Source organism: Sylvia atricapilla, chromosome 1, assembly GCF_009819655.1.
Source record: "Sylvia atricapilla isolate bSylAtr1 chromosome 1, bSylAtr1.pri, whole genome shotgun sequence".
Lineage (NCBI taxonomy): Eukaryota > Metazoa > Chordata > Aves > Passeriformes > Sylviidae > Sylvia > Sylvia atricapilla.
In genome coordinates, this window is record NC_089140.1 from 43,267,811 (window position 1) to 43,281,647 (window position 13,837).

General features: G+C 37.2%; 1 protein-coding gene across 1 annotated transcript in view; it reads right to left on the reverse strand.

Moving 5' to 3' along the window:
• Positions 1-376: 376 nt before the first annotated feature.
• MRPL3 (mitochondrial ribosomal protein L3) overlaps positions 377-13,837 on the reverse strand; it is a 28,011-nt gene continuing 14,550 nt past the window's right edge. The window contains exons 7-10 of the mRNA XM_066320763.1: positions 11,246-11,354; positions 9,451-9,528; positions 8,370-8,447; positions 377-969 (exon numbers count right to left, since the gene is read on the reverse strand). Coding sequence (XP_066176860.1) covers positions 820-969; positions 8,370-8,447; positions 9,451-9,528; positions 11,246-11,354 — 415 coding nt within the window. The 3' untranslated portion in view covers positions 377-819. The remainder of the gene's footprint in view (positions 970-8,369; positions 8,448-9,450; positions 9,529-11,245; positions 11,355-13,837) is intronic.

A 13,837-nucleotide genomic window follows, 5' to 3' on the forward strand; every position in this document is an offset into this window, starting at 1 on the left:
CAGAAAGACAAATCCCTCACATTTGACCTCTTTTCTTTGAAATAGCTCTCCTGTAACAGCATAAGAATCCAATACAAAGACCATGGTAGATGCACAGAGACTTCTCCGGAGACCATTCAAGCGACCCTCTGTGAAGTTCAGAACAAGTTGTTAGCAGAGGTGACAAACAGGTGGCCCCTGCAGTCCTGGTGCTGCTTTGTTACTGAATGTTTCCCACCTGAACACTCCCTCACCCTACTCACAGCCACCATCACCCTCCCTGTAGAAAATCTGTTTGGTACCTGCTACATTAAACAACACAAAGGCAAAAGGAGAGAAACAGCTCTGCATAAAAAAAACAGAAGCAAAACAAGCTCATTCTGCAAAACAATGCTCATGCATTTTCTTGTTTTATTTTGGATTACTACTCATGGATTCCCCCCACCTCAGATGCCAAGGCAGATTTGGAACCTTTTTCTGATTGATCAGAGTTGCCCAGTATAAAAGAGAAACAGAATTTGTTCACATTTAAAAAATGAACTGGAGCCATCTCCAAAACAACAGTTTTTCAGGATCGTGTAGGTTTTCACAGCCTGAGGCAGAGGACAAAAGGTCACTGAAGAGACAGTTTGGTGTGCTTTACAACCTGTTCCTCAACTCACTTGTTGCTTTAAGTACAGGTTTGAGACTGACAGTGTGAATCTGATTACCTGACCAAAATGGCAATACCTGAAGTGTTTAAATCAGTTGGCCAGACTGCAATTCATAGGCTTACTTTTATACAGCATTGCAATGTATTACATGAAAATAACAAAACTGTTTTCAAAGATGCAAGGAACATTATGCAAATTTGATAGATGGATCTGTGAACTGGAAAATCTCCTCATCAAAAAGGTCTTCTGGTAGTTCTTCATCTCCATCAGCAAAAAATGTAGGGAATGGAGGGTTTTTATTGCAGTCCTTGTAAGTAGGCAATTTGCTATCTCTGACCTGAAAAACAGGAAGAGAGAGAGTAAGTTAATAAATCTTACAGAAGGTCTTCAGACAGTGATACACCAGAATTTAAAGAACTCAGCTTGCATGCATAAGAAAAACAGAACAGCATTCATGCTGCACTTGTTTGAAAAATTCCAGGTATAATTATCAGTTACTTTAACATCAACCCCAGCTATTGAATTTAACATTCTGTATTCATCCCTAGAGATGTTAAAAATCAGCAAAACTCAAAAAAAAAAAAAAAAAAAAAAGGTGAATTTGTCAGTACAGTGAATCAAAACCCACTCACACGGATTCATTGCTCAACATTTTAAAACGTTATTAAAAATAGAAGTATAGCTTGTTTAAACATTTCTTACTTTCCATAGTATGTTCCTACATGACATTCCAAGTTATGCAGCGTAATCACCTCTTCAACAAACAAGACATGCATTTGTATGGGTGATGCAAACTAATTATGGCAACTAATTTTGCAGGTATGTGCATGTGCTGTACTGAATCCCTCTGGCTGTTGCAGAACTGCTCAGTGACTGCAGAGTTAAACATCTAAAATTTTTCACTCAGGAATCAGTACCTTGGTTTGCCAAACATGAGCCTCTAAGACAGTTCATTTGCAAGAACCATGGTGCCATGGAGAAATTCCTTTACTGACCTCTCTGCATGTGCAAAGATTTAAAATCTAGCCCCTGAAACTCCAATCTCTGAAGAAAATTAGTAGCTAGAATTATCAGCAAAAAGCAGTTTGTCTGCAGTAGCAGATAGAAGGTTGGTATCTCTGAACAAAAAAAAGAGCTACAAATTCTTAAATTTGATTTAAAATTAAATTCTTTTTTTTCTATATTGTTACATATGAGCTTCCTCCTGAGCAGTAATAATCCCTTTCAGGCACTATACTCAAGTAGATTAAAAAAAAATAGTGCAAATAGATTAGACAAAATTTTAGTAGAGAGAAGATAAGCTCTTCCTCTTAGTTTTTGGTGGGATTTTAAAGAACAGGACACTTGTTCTTACTTGGTTGGACAAAGACCTCACATAGGACAATTCTGATTTATGCCAGAAATTTAATTTAAAAATAATTATGCCCACTAATGCTCTGTTCTGACAACACTGTATTTACCAAATTCATATCTACTATTACTTGAACCTTTCCCAAAGTCCATGAGGATTCCTGCAGATGGCACGTACAATAAATTTGACATTCCAATATTTTTTTAAGGGCAGGCTTGATATACAAAAGAAAACCTTTTGCTAAAAATGAGGGGATGAGTGTTGCACTGGTTAGGATGGCTAAGTAGCTTTTCAAGTAGATCATTCCTCTTCTACAGAAGTGTTCTCTGTGGCCTTGTGAACTGCCAGACCTGTAATTTCCAATTCACACTGCATATCTGGATGGAATGAACTAGCTGAGGTCCAAGTCCAAACACCTCTGCTGCAACAGTTCCAGCACCAGTGAGCTCAGAAGACACAGCCAGAGAGCTCCAGCAATGCCACCTGAAGGAAGGCATTTTCAGACATGTCATCCTTCCTTTTCAATGTGCTGTGGCTGTTTCTTTTACTATATGAAACCACATTTTAATCACTTCACTGGTTATCTATTATTTCCCTTGCTAATTTCTCCTTTACTCTCTAATCCTATTACACACCAAAAGATTTCTCTGTCAACAGCAAAACCCCCCAGGATCCCTACATGAGTATTAGAAAGATTAGAATAAATGATTTTAATTATGATAACTTACTCATTTAATGTATACCTTATTTAAATGTTTTTCATGCCTAGCTTTTGTTATTTTTTATTATTTTCAGCATTAAATAGTATGTGCTGTCACATATAAGTTGTGTCATTGCAGGCAGCTCTGGACACCCAGAAAATTAAAGGAATTGACATGTTTGTTTTCCTATTTTTTTTCCATTTCTTCTTAAAACAAATTCTTATGACAAGATTTAGCAGCAAGACATCTGCTCTTAACTGAAGGCAAATCCAACAGTCTAATCTTAGTCCTACATTAGTTTACCTACATGAATTTAAGATTTCTGTCCAGACTTAACATTGTATGAATTACATATTAACGCCAAGGAGCATTTTGGACATAGTATCTCCAGTGTGATATGGAGAATTCTTACAACAGTTTTAACAACAGGCCATTGTGCTCTCAGAGGAGTACAACTCTGTTTCATTTTGCCCTTTCCAAACTCCTCAGAAGCTTGACAGATCCCAGAAGCACAAGCCACATCTGATGCTAAAATAGTTTTCTTCTGATACGCTCTTTTTTTTTTTTTTATTGTTATAATTGATGCAATATTTCTTGTGACTGGTGAAACTACTGCTCTTTTCCATCTTCTACATTCATAGCTTTCAAATGCAATTTAAAGCAAAAAAGTGCTGTTTTGGAGCATCACTACAAAACTAAATGAAACTCTTTCTCCTTGAAATTTAGAAGACTTAGATATTATTATTCTATTACCAGGTATTATCATCATCATTCTGATTTAAAGGAAGAACTCAACTTCATTTTACACCTGTAAGTGTCAGTTAGCAACTAAAACATACTGTGATTTATCTGTCTTCTCAAGAGAATTATTTAATTACTCCCTTTACATTTATGAAGGTCCCAGCATACCAAAGGTCTCCTGTATCTGTTACCTCAGATTCCTGAACAATGATTTCACAGTGGTATAAAGGGGTTCACTGATGTGCAGCAGCAGCAGCTACACTTGTCTGTATAAGCACGTACACAGCAAAGTGCAGGTGACCCAGCACAGCTCTTCCCACTCTTCTACTAACCTTCTAAGAACATCCCTAATAAAAGAGTAAGTTTTCATGCTGTGTATTAAAATCCAGTGAATTTGGTTCTCATCCACAGAAGGAAATCAAGCTCAGAGTCCAAACTGTTACTGCTGTAACAGAGATATTTGCTGTATATCTCATATAATAAATGCTTGGCTTACTCAACTGCTGTGTTAACAGCACTATATGTTACAGTAGACTATACCATAGATAGATAGTATATACAGATGATGGTATAACCACGACAGTGTTTTCTCTGACAGGTCATTTTATTAAGAAAAATACTAGAGAAAGCAGAAATTGGAGCTGGTTGGGGTTTTGCCACTAAATCTTTAGAAGAGTCATAAAGGGTTTTGCAGACAATTAATAAACTACACTTATGTATGCCCTCTACACTGACAGCATAACTGGTAGTATAAACAAATACAAACTCAGAAATCTATCACCAGAAAAGGCTTAATGTGGTCCTAAACAAGTGTTAAAAACTGATGCTTAAGTCACAACTCACATCTGTAGTTTAACAGGGCTTTAGGCTGTGCTAAACAACCTAAAGCAACCACAGCAAAGAATGCCAGCTATTTGCAAAACATAAAAATGTGTTTAAATATAGAAAACTATTAGAAATAAGCTCCCCAGGTGTCACCCATCACCTAACTCAGCTTTTCTGCTATTTTTGCAGCTAGACACAAAAACTGAGCCCAAGAATTATATCCATTTCTGACCAGCCTTATTCTGTTAAAAAAATAACCCAACCATACAACTCCCCCCAGACCTCCACACAACTCTATGGATGAGGCCCAAGATAAAGGACAGAGAACATGGAAGAACTGAAGGCATCACACACATGTCCTCAACTTCAGCAGAGTGCACCCAACCCAGGTATCAACAACTAGAAACAGCACAGTAACACAGGGTAGTGTGATACAAAATAAGTAGGATGCAAATCACTATATATTTCTCTTAAAAAAAAAAAAAAAAGGGAAAAAGAGCCAAACAAAAATAAGGAATCTCGAGACTTAAGTTACTAGCTCAAGTGGAACATCATACTGAAGCAACTTGTATACTTCAGTTTAACTCAGGTCTAGCATATAAACAGGCCAGTTCTGTATCTCACTTGCTAAGCAACTCCTATGGGCGACCAGATTTGCCCAAATTTCTGCCTTCACTACAAGTGATATACTCAAAGTGACCAACATCCTGAGAAAATCAGGTGCCTTAAAATTAGGGTAGGTATAAAACACTATCAAAACCAAATTATAACAATGTGAACTATAATATACTATATTACCCTCCATTATAAGGCATCTACTTAAAAAGGGAGTTAAGTCTTGTGCATCTCTCTTGAATGACAAAAGAGAGAACTTTTTGGTAATACACCTGGGAGAGCAATCAAGAGCCATAACCTTTGGAAAGGGAAAGCTATTACAGATGGTAACTACAGACCCTGAGATCCAAGAAGATACTCCAGAAAGGAACAGGTTTCCTGAGGCAGGCTATCTTGACAGGCCCAACACACAAATTTTACAAATGCTTACTCTGCAATGTTACTCTTGTAACAGAAGAGCTTTGTGCATTCCAGCACATTCCTTAAGTTCCTTCATTTTATCAGACCTTGCAAATGAGAAAGAAATCCACGCTAAAGTAAGCTTTTTTTCATTAGTTTTCCAGTTGGCTAGAAACATTACTGATGTCAGTTATTTACCTGAATACTTCAGTGTGCAATATCAAATGAAAGGTGATTCTAATTAAAACCAGAAATCCATCAATCCTAGTATTCTGCAACTTCCTTCTGCTGAAAACAAAACTTGAAAAATTTAAGTGCTTCATCTCTGTCTTGAATACAGTGCTGATGCACGAAGTTTCCAAAAATACAACATACAAAATAAACATATGCTTTAAAGGTGCACTATGGTTTTAATGGTTACCAAGCAACAGAGTGGGTATTGAACACAAACGCCTTCCCCCTTGGAGGCACCCAAAGAGGAAAGCGTTATGCAATATTATACTCTGGAGCTCAAAGACAGATGGATTCAAATTCCCTAGACATTATTCCTACTTAATTAAAGGCAGGTATTTAGTAGAATGAACAGTAATTACAACAGCTAATATCCCATAATTCCTCTCCCTAACTACACATCCAAACAAATATACAACAATATATTGGAAGTCGATATCTATAAGCAAACAAGAAAACATCCTGGAAGAAAGGTGTAAGGCAAGCTAAAAACACTACAGATGAGTGCAGCAGGACTAATGGAGAAAAAAAACCTCCCAGAAATTAGAGAACCAAATAGCATTGCTTTACCTGATTTTATAATTTTTACAAAAGATTTTATAATAAAATCTTTTCTACTCTGGTCAGATATATTTGAAAAAATAAGGGAAAAAATGAATGTAATGTAATTCAGATGGTCCATCCAAGGAAAAAGCCACAGAATGGATCCACCAGCTCAAGGAACTGGAATGAAATGTTGCTTACAACATATTGCCTTCAATCTCCAAATAAGACTGGAAGCAATTTTTGTAAATGCATTTCTTAATCACAATAATACCTACTGCTGTGTCTTTATCTCAAACAGTGTTATTTATTTTTAAATGTCATGAAAGTTTAAGTCTGGAGCACTTTGGTCAAGACCTTTCACATACTCTATTATTTTAAGCAAGGTGCACTAAGGGAAGAAAAGCCTCATTCTTCCCATGTATGTTTTTCTCCAAGCAGAGTGTGCAGTGTCTGATCAGCAAGGGAAGAATGACTTGTTTCAACGAGATCTTCGTGGTGTACATAAGAACGTGCAGTATTAACACACACAGTTTTGTTTTTAAAAACAATTTATATTACAGGTGCGTAATAAATGTTTGTTTTCTTGACTCACTTAAAATAAATATAAATTAGTTTATTGACTCTAGTTAGAATAAACGTTATGGTCTGGCAAAAACAGGTACAGTGTTCAGTCAGAGTGGCTTCATAAGATGTTGCATCCTTAGAGATAAAACATGCGAGACATGTACCTGCATTTGCCACCAAGTGTGGATTTTAACAGCATGACTAGGATAACAAGATGCACAATCTTTTTCAACAATTAACTCCTGCTTTAGAGAACTATTAAGATCAAAGAATACAGTCTGGGCATCAAACATTTCTCATTTTTTCAGCTGCATTATGCTGCTTGTATGCATACATTATAATTTAAAACTAATATCCTAAAATAAATTCCCATTTAATTAAATTTCAGACTGACATAGAGCAACCAGGTTCATGCCTCAGGACTAGGAAAAAATATGTTGAACACAGTTAAGAAAAGGTCATTCAGTCCAACATACAGATGAAAAGCCAGCTGAACTACACTCCTAATTCCATGTAATTGATGTCATGCCCAGTAATTTTGCAGAAGTTGTCCTGAAAACTACTTTTCTTGGACATCTCTTAACCAATTTTCACTATACTGGAAGAAAAATGTGTAATGTATTCTCCAGGCTGAGGCTAGAAATTAAAACAGTTTAGAGATACCTTGCTTGGGAAAAAACGCCTTATTTGCAGTGAGAGAAGCACCATTTTTCTACGGTTAAAACAGCTATTTGAAAGCAAGGCTGCTGTACATAAAGTCCAGTAGCTGAAGAGTTCTGCTCCACAACTAAGAGACAAAAACCAGATGTCCATAGTAAAACAGAAGAAGATAAAAAAAACATTTGAAAACACCTGAATTTGATGAACTCTTCAACTTTTCAAGTCCTGAACGGTTTAAATCCGTGCAATACTTCCAAGGATTTAAAACTGTCAGGTAACACAGGTACAGGCATACCAAACTTCTTACAGTCCTTCCCAGCAAAGACATTTGATACCCTGCACTCTATTCAGTCAGAATGGAAACCACTTCCTCCAAGTAACTGGTGTTAGCACGTGTGTAGAATATACCTAATTAGAAAGAAAAATCTACTTTGAAAACTGCCTTTAAAGAGCCCTTTTCTTGCTTTGATGTGAATTATTTACATCGTAAGAACACTTATTAGACTCTTCATTGTCTCAAGACTGACTATAGAAAACTGACGCAATCTCCATAAAATTCAAAATTAATCCTGAAGACTGCCACAGACAATACCACTGGCACATTTATACTGATTCTAAAGGGAATTTAGATCTTCACTGTGAACTCCAGCTGTCTCTTCCTTACCTCAACTGCTTCTTGGAAAGGTAATTGCTACTGGCTATGGGAATGCTTTAAATAACCTCTAAAGCAGGACTTGCAATCTATCTCTGTTCATGATAGATAACACACTGGAAATGTTACCACCATGTTACAGGCTCAGCATTCAAAGGGGATGGGACATAGCCTGGAGACCTTACCACAGGGTTCAGCAACTGTGCTGGTGTATCATAAGGCACATGGGTGCAAACCTAAGAAAGAGCCATTTAGAGTGCCCTACTGAGCCATTTAGAGTCCCCACTGCCCCATGCTCTTTCACAGATCTGATTCCACTGCCCTTTAATTCAACAGTACAAGATTTGTCAGAAGAAACTAAAATTGCATCCCACCAGTGTTTTTCCATCTGTAAATTGATTTGTAGAGAGTTTAGGAGTCACCAATACCAGCATTGAAACTAGCAAACGTACCTTCACCAGACAATTGGTGTGACCTGGAACAGACCCATTTACATAAATAATGTCATGTTTTGTATTGATTCTCCACACCTAGGAGACAGAAACAAAAAATCAGATATTGAGGCCTGTTTAGAGACTATTCCCAGTTTTACAAACAATAACCCAGCAAAGCCCAAATTGAGTAAAAATGTTCTGCACAGGCCTAAACTTGCCACAAAATTCACTCACATGCCGCTCTGGGTGCAAAGCTTCCTAATGCAAGAGGCTGAAACAGTTAAAAAGGGCTGGTGACCAGGCTCTATTTGATAAAGTGGCTCTTTGTTCAGTGTAACATCAACCAAAGCTCCTAGTTTCTTTTCCCTCTAACAGCAACATGTTGAAAAACATGAAAAACATCACAGGTGACAAAGTAAAACAAATGTCCTCATGAAAATGTTTCTGTGTCCATGTTCATTTCTTAACTCAATCAGGTGCTCAACTGAATACACACATTTTCTACTAGAAAAAAATCAGTTGTAGTAAACTGAGAACAGCAGCAGCACTTTTTAGCGAACTAGAGCTCAATATGCTTTTTGTGCAACTGCAGAGGTTGCCTTCAGAGACAGAGTTACTTTAACAGCTGAGGAGCTGCTGTAGCTATGCACAAATGAGAATTGGGACAGAAACTATAACCCCCTTTTTGCACATGAAAGTGGAAGGCCATGATCAAGTTAGAACTTCAAACAAACTTAGAGCTTCAAATTTGGATTGGGTAGGAACAATTAGAATAGGCATGGAGACATTAACTGAAGTCACCAAAAGCCTGATTGTTTTCCCTCTTCAAAGACAGAAGTCAAGAGGTGTAGTGAAAAACACACTGGATGTGGAAGTATCACCTGAAATCCCAGTTCCCACGGTACCACAAACACAAAGGATGTTCAGATAAGTTATTTGTAACCCACAAGAGAACAGGAGAACACATTTGCTGCTCTGGTCTTTCCAGCTTGCTTACTTCAAGATGCGGCTGTCTGGATTCTGCCAGAGATGACAGACAGGACACCACTGCTTGGCAATGCCACCACCTTATACACACACTGGTATACCCAGAACTCACCTTTAATCCAAAAGATGTCCTGTAGATGTTACCCATTTTACCAGGCATTTTCTTTCCACGATAAACTTTGGCAGCTTTCTAGATAAAAACAAGGCCAAAACCACTGTGTTAACTGCAAGAGGTACACTTACAAACTCAAGAGGTGCACCAGAGAAAATATGCTGGTATTTCCAAGGCTGAAAATAGATAATATCAAAAAAATATAATCCTGATAAGCATTTTAAATACCTTTGGCCAGAGGTTAGGATTTGCTCTACATGTGTTCTGAAATGCTTGACCACAATCACAAAATTTATATATATATACACATTTAAACACATACACACTGCAGCTTCTCTCCTCCCCTAATCAAAAAGTTTTTACATTGATGTTAATCAGATCTTTTTTAACGTGTGTATTCTTGAGAATGAAATTTTTAATTCCATGCCCCAGTATTCCTTAGTTTCTGTACCCCGTTTTTGATTGGCTGGGCATAGCCTGAACAACAAAGGTGGGGGAAAAAAAAAGGCAGGAATAAGTGCAATAATTTTCAATTCTACACTGTTATCAAGGGATTTGTATCCTGCACCTCTCTGTTATTCATTAATAATATTTCTTGGGGTTTTTCTTAATTCTTGTGGAAACCATTATTTCAGGAAATCAGCTGCAATGCAGTTCTAGGGAGAGGATTCTCTCCTGAAGAGTACTGGATTCCAAAAATGTCTGATATGGCCAGCCATTAATGGGAAAGTACTGTCAAAGCACTGTTTTTCTGCTGTTGCATCCTTTCACCTTGTTTCCTTTCCATCATACCTATTTCCAATGTCATTTTTCATTCTATATACTTTGTGAAATTACATGCAACATTACTGCTTAGGAAATTCTAATTTAAAGAAAAGTAAAGAGGGGTTATTTTGTAATGATGAATACCATCTGTTAAAATCATGTTTAATGTTCAAATATTTAGATTCTTCAGTGAAAACAAGTGCCAGCTGTCAAATTCTTTTTCCAGCTGAAACTGAGGACTATAAATCAGTAATGCATGCTTTTACACTCCTAATTACTCAAACTTCATTACTGTTGCCAATTTGCTTTTACTATTCTCTTGAGCATTATTAATCCTTTTTTATATTTTAAGTTCTCTAAGAAATTTATAGACAGTTCATGTTCAGTACTACGACTCAGTTATCTTAATTAGTTTGCAAAAAATTTCTCTTAGTTCAGTCTAAATACTGTACAGGCTTTATAAGACAGTCTAAAATTACCCTGCTCAAAGAGCTTTTATATTAATATTACTTATAGTTTGAAATGTAAACATATGACTCTCTACTCTGCTTAAAAATGCAGAGAAGCTTCCACACTTCTGGGAATAATTCCCTACCAAATTATGGGGATCAGTTCATTAAGCAGGTACACATGCCAGGCAAGGTGATAAAAGGAACCAGGGTTCCAAAGAACAGTACAATATCTGCAGGATAAAGTAACAGGCAAATCCTTTCCAATCTATAAATGCTGTGATAAAAGCTTCTTAGAACTCTCTTTGAAGTATTAAGACTATTCCTCTCACTATATCACAAAATATGCCAATTATAGCTCAGTTAACATATGTGCAATTACCAGCAATACAGAATATTCATAAATCGAGGCCTAAGAGAACAGCACTGCTCCTTACAGAGGTTTCTGAACCTCCTTTGCTGCTGGGATTCCCTGCTAGCAGAGAGTAAATGTGGCAGCTAGCTACTGTACATTTGTTCAGTTTCAGAAAGCTGTTCTAAAAACACTTAAGAATGTTTTAATGGGAAATGAGAATCCTCACATTGGTAGATATGGCTCCAGGTCGTCTGTGAGTTTTTGTCTGGCCATGGCTTGCAGGCTGACCTTGAAATCCCCACCTTTTCATGACACCTTGAAATCCTTTACCAATTCTGAAAACAAAAATAATTAAGAAACAAACCTGGGTTAGTCAGACATAAAGTTTCTAGTGATAACCAACAATTTCAGTCAGGCTTATGACTTTTTTACCTTTAACAACAGCCAGCTTAGAGAAGAATATACTTAAATAAAATCTGTATTTTATACCATAAACATATTTTAGCACAATGCTTAAAGATTGCTTTACAGAATAAGAAGCACTAGAAGAGAGTCAAATAGGCAAGAATACTAACAAAAAATGCTCCTTGCTGTGACTGTCCTCAATAAAAGTTACCATAATGAATCTGTCACCCAGTGAGCACCAGAACAAACAAACAAAACCCCAGACAATACCATATACCACAACTTAATGTCAGGCCTAAGCACTGAGAGAAGAAAGCAATGGCTACTTAGAAGGAACATTTCTTTTCCATACTACAACAAACTCATCTCTTGAGAGCAGCTTTGTGTATAGTGACATGTAATTCCCTTGATCCGTACTCATCCAACAAATAAGTTCTAAAACATAGTACCATAACAAAACATATTTTCAGAGTCCAGGTCCTTCATCTTTGAGCCACATATCAGCATTACTGGCTTTGGAATTCTCTATTTACTGCAGGGACAGGCTCAATAGGAAAAATCACCACTGCACAAAGGAAAAGCCAAATAAAGAGTGTGTTAAACTGGCATCGTCTGTGTCCAAAAGGAGAGGTCTGACCAGTGTTTATGGCTGCACGGATTATTAAATTTAACCTGAAATTGGCTCAGTTGGTCAGAGCATGGTGCTCTAACACCAAGGTTGTGGGTTCCATCCCTGTAAGGGCCTTTCACTCAAGGAGTTGTACCCCGTGATCCTTGTGGGTCCCTTACAACTTAGAATATCCTGTGATTCTATGATTTTGCAAGAGAATCCTTGCCCTCTGATTTACAGAAATCCTTTCTCTCCTAATGCACTTCCCATAAAAAATAAAAACATATATGCACTTTGCATCTAAAATAAAACTGGGTATGAGCATGCACAGAGCATGCTCTATGCAGGAACTGCACTTGGCTGACTCCCTGCTCAATACTTGGCTGACTCCATACTCATGAAAAACCAGAGAACACACAAACACAGAAAACACCAACATTAAGGAAAACTAGATTCTTTCCTCTTCCCACTTGATTCAACTCTCCTCTAACTGCTGTCCTGGTTGCCTTGAACATATCAAACCACAGCCAAAATTAGCCATAAAAGAAAGACTCTCTAAAGCTACAGAACTGTAAGGGAACACAAGCTCTGCAAACAGTCTGTCTCATTGTCTTCCCCTTCCCTGCTCAGAACCTATGGGCCAATCCCAGTTAAATTTGGCAAAGAAATGTGTAATTGTTTGAGTAAAAAAGTTACTGGTTAGAAGCTCCTGACTATTTTTTGCTCCTTACCTACAGCTAAAGAAAAGCTAAAACTTAATTAAAGCGGTGATATCTTCCTTCGACCCGCCAGCTGGCCAGTCATGCAAGTGATTCTCACCAGCAAGACAAGTCCTTCCAGGCCAGCAGAACAGTGGTGGGACATGAGGAGATAAAGGGGGTCAGGGCCATAAGAAGATGAATGAAGGCACCTGCAGGAGCGAGGATCTGGGTTACCTGGGATCAGGAACACAAGACAGGAATCCAAAGGATGCAAGGCTTTGTTACACCACTTTCTGATAGAATCAGCTTATTTTAAAACCTGGCAGCAGTAAACAGCAATAGTCATAAAAAAAGGTTTGAAAATTACACTTTAAGAGAAACTCAAAACTTGTGTTTTTCTGTTTTCATATTGCTAAGGTGCAGTAAGTAAGAAATACATGCAGAAACTAAGCTATAGGAAAACTCATATCTGTTCTGCCAAAATGCTATTTTTTTTCTTGTAAACTACCTATTACTGGCCATGTTTTCCAAGCAGATTACTGCTGGCATCTCTAGCTGGAAGATGGACTTAGCAAAGTCTCCAAAACCAACTGCTATTGGGTTGCAGCTGTGCAGTCAACAGAGTGAGCAGATAAATTCTCTCTTTAAATGATGAGGCATGATAAATTCTTTAGCTGCAGAAATGCCCTTGCAATTCAGAGAAAACCACACAACCATAGCAACCCACCATTTCAAAAGTAAACACTACCATCAAACTTAGCCAAGAAGAATAAATCTCTGGTATCATGAAACCACTTCAACATTTCATTCAACTACTAATTTTTTAACATGAACAATTTGGAATACTGTCAACAGTGCTTAAAAAATTAAAAGCATAATTACTTAACACATGTAAGAGAGGTATTTTTTTAAAAGAAGAGTTTAGTACATCGAATATTGTAAGATATCTTCAAAAAAAGAGTGATTATATCACAAGACAGAGTTGATAGTGTTTAATGATACATGCAATAGCAAATGTTTGGTTGCCTCTTGATCCTTCCAATTACACATGTATTTTCTGTGAATGAAGACTCAGATTTTACAATACTGAAGCCTTAGGAAA